At 57.6% G+C, this 5,130-nt stretch overlaps 1 protein-coding gene across 1 annotated transcript in view; it reads left to right on the forward strand.

Annotated features, from left to right (window-relative positions):
• The window catches only part of Gyg2 (glycogenin 2), a 26,993-nt gene that overhangs the window by 14,084 nt on the left and 7,779 nt on the right, over positions 1–5,130 (forward strand). The window contains exons 10-11 of the mRNA XM_010606134.1: positions 533–749; positions 1,716–1,889. Of these exons, the coding sequence (XP_010604436.1) occupies positions 533–749; positions 1,716–1,889 (391 nt within the window). The remainder of the gene's footprint in view (positions 1–532; positions 750–1,715; positions 1,890–5,130) is intronic.

A 5,130-nucleotide genomic window follows, 5' to 3' on the forward strand; every position in this document is an offset into this window, starting at 1 on the left:
CGAGTGCTGGGATGACAGGCGTGCGCCACCACGCCCAGCTAGCTGCCGTCTTTAAACCGCTGGCTCACCGTCCCGGTTTGAGGCAGGACCTGGGCATTTTATGCTTGCGCGTCTCATCTTGTGGAAACCGGCGTGCGGGTGGGACAGAGCAGCAGCACAGAGTCAGTGCGTTTGGGCCCGAGCCCCGCACAGCTCTCAGAACAACAAGGACGAACACTGAAATACCGACCGAGTTCCCCTCACCCGGAGACCCCAAACCAGGATGCCCCCGGGTCCGGGCTTTCTAGGCTCTGCCCGCGGAAATTACCCCAGGCTGTGCGAGAGGCCCGAGGCGCCCTTCGGCCTCGCGTCTGTGGCGCCCAAGCTCTGTGTGCGCACAAAGGCGCCCCGCCGGGAGGGACGTCTGGGTCTCTGGTGCGATCAGTCGCGCTGTGTTCCGGTCCCGGTGGGCTCGGCGGCGTCCCTGCCTCGGTGGTGGCCGTGGTCCCTTCTCCGTGGCCACCTGAATCCCCCTCGCCCATGTCCTCCGCAGGTTCGGCGCCAGCGCCAAGGTGATCCACTTCCTGGGGCCCAGGAAGCCCTGGAGCTACACGTACCACCCGCAGACCGGTTCGGTGGTGGAGCAGGGCTCGGGCGTGGACAGGGGGCGGCCCGAGCCCTTCCTGAGCCTCTGGTGGGCCGTCTACCACGCCCAGGTGCTGCCTCTGTACGCGCGCGGCCCGGACGCCCAGACACGCGCCGGCCACAGCGTAAGGGGCCCCCCCGCCTCGCTCTGTCCCCGAGTCCGGGTTTGCAGGACATCGCGATCCCGTTCCTTGTGTGGGGTCAGTGCACGCGCAGAACCCTGCTTTGCGTCTTTTCTGTGCCCTCTTTTCTTTCCTTCTCCTCCCTCCGTCTCTTGGTCCCCTCACCCCTGGCAAGGATCCGCCTCCCTCTTTCCTGTTACCGATCCTTTATTTTGCGCTTTATGTATACTTTGGATTTCTCATAGAAGAGAAAGCCTGCGATACCGTTTTCCTACAACTGACTCGAGCTCCACCTTCTTCACGGCAGAGTAGTACTCCACAGTGTTGAAACAGCCCGTTTCCCTTAATCACTCATCTGCTGATGGACATAGAGGCTTTGGCCAAGATGCAGCCATTGTGAGATGTGCTGCTGTAAACATGGGTGTGTGTGGACCGCTGCTCCTCCCCCAGCAACTTTAAATGTTAAATTTTTTTATTTTGCAAAAAGAGGTCTCACAAAGTCACTTGTGGTCCTCCTGCCTCAGCCTCCCAGATTGCTAGGATGACAGGTGTGCACCACCATGCCGAGCTCTGGCACACACCGAACACCTATGCACTTACACGCACGTAACCACCAGACGAGTATCAAGTATGTCCGCACACGTGTATGCACACGTGAACAGCTTGTGTGTACAAAGGTGCATACGTGCTGCCTAAGTACACGTCTCTGCACGCATATCCACAGCTACCACGCATCTCTGACACCTACAAAACATAGATTTTTCCTCTTGCCTTCTGAGACCGGGTCTTGCTGGGTCTCTAAGTGGCCCACAGTGAGCTTGAACTGGGGATCCTCCTGCCTCAGCCTCCTAGAGCGCTGAGATCATGTGTGTACCCTACCCCGCCTGACTTGAAGGGTCTGGGGCTGAGAGGGCAGTGAGCTACTTCAGGTGTACGGAGGACTCACTAAGCGAGCAGGTGTGCGTGCAGGTTTCCCGCCCTGGTGCCGATGTTTCCTGTGGACACTGGGCGTCGGGAACTGAAGAACGCTGGGAAAGTTCGGCCCGCAGCACCGAGGTTCCGCCACCTGCGCCTTCGGCCCTGGAGCCCGACGCCGCGGTGGGCGAGGCCCATCCCTTCTCCGAAGGCGGCCGTTCAGAAGATGTAAGTAGCAGCCCTTCCTCACGGCCGGGGTGGAGATTTGGGCTCTGGACCCCTCGGGGGTCAGGGAGTCCCACGGATCTTCGGCCCTGGAGCCCGACGCCCCGGTGGGCGAGGCCCATCCCTTCTCCGAAGGCGGCCGTGCAGAAGATGTAAGTAGCAGCCTTCCTCACGGCCGGGGTGGAGATTTGGGCTCTGGACCCCTCGGGGGTCAGGGAGTCCCACGGACGTCTGGGATGTGGTAGACTGAGTGATGGTCACCAGCCAGCGACGTCCGTCTCTGAGCCCAGCACTCTGGCGGTGTAAAGGGACTTTGTATGTTCTTCTCTTTTGGTACTGGGGATCCAACTGAGGACCTTGCGCTTGGGAGGCAGGCAGTGGCGCCGTTGAGCTAAGTCCCCCGCCCACTAAAGCATCTTTCTAGATGTGGGGAAGGTTGGAGACGGATGGGGATGCTGGGTGGTCTCAAGCAACCGGTCACAGTGGGAGGGTCCTTGTAGCTCTGAAAAAGCAGGGTCAGAGGTGGTTTTCAGAAGCAACCGCAGAGTCCTCCTTGGGGGGAGCCGCTCCAGCCTCACGCTTGGGGCTCAGAGAAGACACGGGCACAGCACCCACTGCAGAGAACGCAGGTGTCAGGCAGCGTGGCATCTCTGTGACGGAATACCTGAGAAATAGAATATGGAGGAGGAAACGGTGGTGTGGACTCACGGTCTCAGGGGCTCAGTCCATGGTCGGCTGCCCCAGTGGTCTCGGGGGGCTCGGTCCGTGGTCAGCTGCCCCAGGGGTCTCGGGGGGTCCAGTCCATGGTCGGCTGCCCCAGGGGTCTCGGGGGCTCAGTCCGCGGTCGGCTGCCCCAGGGGTCTCGGGGGGCTCAGTCCGTGGTCGGCCGCCCCAGGGGTCTCGGGGGGCTTGGTCCATGGTCGGCTTTTCCAAGGCGGGAAAATCTTGGCGGTTGGGAATGGGGGAGGAGAGGTGCTCACCTCATGGCTGCCAGGGAGGAGAGCGGGAAGCTCCAGGAGCAACATGTAGCACCCAGTGTTGTGCCTGGATGGCAGGAAATCATGACCTTCACGGGTGTGGGGGTCCCCAGTGGCAGTGGGGAACCCTGACCCCATGAGCTTCTGCACCCGGAATCAACCCTGTGACCCCAGCCACGGCAGCTCTCCCTGTGCATGCCGGTGCTTCTCTGCCCACCGCGGGCTCCTTGCCTGGCCTTGAAGGAAGCGGGGGCTACACAGGACCAGGTTCTGAGGTGCGGCTGCCATGTGCTGGCCACCTCCTGAGCTGCGAACTTGGCCCGAATGGCAGTGGCAAAATGTCGCTATCTGTGTGGACCTCTGCACCAAAGCTAAGTCTGCACCACAAAGCTCTTCGTTTTAAAGAGCCGGGCGTGGTGGCGCACGCCTGTCATCCCAGCATTCGGGAGGCTGAGGCAGGAGGATCTCTGTGAGTTCGAGACCAGCCTGGGCTACCCAGTGAGTTCCGGGTCAGTCTCAACTACATGGTGAGACCCTGTCTCGACAAACAAACAAACAAAAAAAGCAACTTTTATATGTATCCCCATGGGGTTTTTATTTTTATTTCTCTTTTAGCCCTGATAGAATATTCTGGAGCTTCAGCTGATGTTGCTTTGGCTGTAGAAGTTAATCCTAAAACTGTGAATGTTGCCAGCATTCCGAGCTCTACACTTCATAGACATGATATTGCTGTGGAAGTAATTTCGACCAAGCAGTCTAATTTATTTCTGCACCAGCCCTTGCTTTTAGTAGTCATAGAAGGTGCTTGATATGGGCGTGTATATAAAAAAAAAAACACCTCGGGGAATTTTTCTTGCTGTCCTGGAGATGGGACCCAGGGCCTCGTTCATGGTAGGAAAGTCCTGCACCCCCTTAAATCTTGAAACACACACGTTGTGTGCGATCCAGCTGCTGTACCCCCCAGAGTGTCTACTCCAGAAAAGAAACGCAATCGTACACCCAGGCAAAGATACAGGATAGATTTATTACACGGCGGCCACAGAATGGAAACAAACAAAGATTTCCCCCAGCGGGTGAAGCTAAGAACAAACTCTGATATGTTGTTGCGATGGAATAGTACTCAGCAGTGAAAAAGAGCGGGCTTGGGCACCCAGAACAGACTGGGTCGATTGGGTGGATTCTCAGTTCTGCCTTGAGGTTCTTCAGCACGCTCTGTATTTCAGAGTATTTTGACAGCAAGTCTTTGCCAGATAAATCATTGGCAGGAGGTCGTGGGGGTCCGGCTTTGCCGTTGGCTTTTATTTTCTCTTGGTCTTCCCTCCTGTCGTGTTGGCTTCCGTCCCTCCCTCCTCTTCCTCTTCTCCCTCTCCTTCCATGCTTCTGGCCTGACAGGGAATTGTCAGCTTAAGGTTCTGTGAAGCTTCAATCTTTTCAAGATGGCCTGAGTTTCAGGCGGCTTTGAGCGGCCGGATCGGTGAGGTCATGATCGGCACAGGGTGATAAATGAATGCGGTTTGTAACAACGAACCCACGCGGCTGTGAGATCCGCACTGCGGTTCACTGTCTGCCTGACACACAGAGAAGGAACCGTTCGGAACGAGGAGAGACTCGCTTATTCGTCTTTCTCTATTGCGGATGCTGATATTAATTATCTTAATAAGTCTGTTGGTCTTGATCCGAAGAGTTAGGGTTAGCGGAATCCGGTGGTCCCTGCCTGCAGTCCCGGCACTCTGGAAGGCTGAGGCAGGACGACTGCACTTTTTGAGCTCAGCTGGGCAATTCAGCTTTCTGGAAACCCTGTTGAACAAGTAAAAGAAAATTCAGCGAGAGCCGGGGCTCTGGCTCAGTGTTGAGGCTTCGGATTCAATCCGCAGTCGTCCAGAAAAGGACGGAGGGAGGCAGGGAGGGAGATCGTTTTCCGTCCCTTGCCGAGCGTCGCAGAAATTCTGCCTCCTTGGCCAAGACAGATGATGTGAAAGAGACAACTTGGTGTTGCTCTGCCTCGGACTCATCCGTGTTTTTCAAACTCTTGTGATGTGTCGGGCTTTCTAGGTTCACGGACAGCCGGCAGCAAATAGCCGTGCTCTGTTTTCCCCAAGGAGTGGAGACCCAGGGCGGGCGGGGGCTTCTCAGGATCTCGTCGCAGGAAGACAGGGCTCTGCGTGGCGTCCTGGTCCCCAAGACATGAAGTCGGCCTCGACGGCAGAGGGGTCGGGGCCCGATCCACACTGCGGCGGGAGCCGAGCTCGCTCTGGGGGGCAGATGAG

Source organism: Fukomys damarensis, unplaced genomic scaffold (genome assembly GCF_012274545.1).
Source record: "Fukomys damarensis isolate Sample0158 unplaced genomic scaffold, DMR_v1.0_HiC HiC_scaffold_39, whole genome shotgun sequence".
NCBI classification, from domain to species: Eukaryota; Metazoa; Chordata; class Mammalia; order Rodentia; family Bathyergidae; genus Fukomys; species Fukomys damarensis.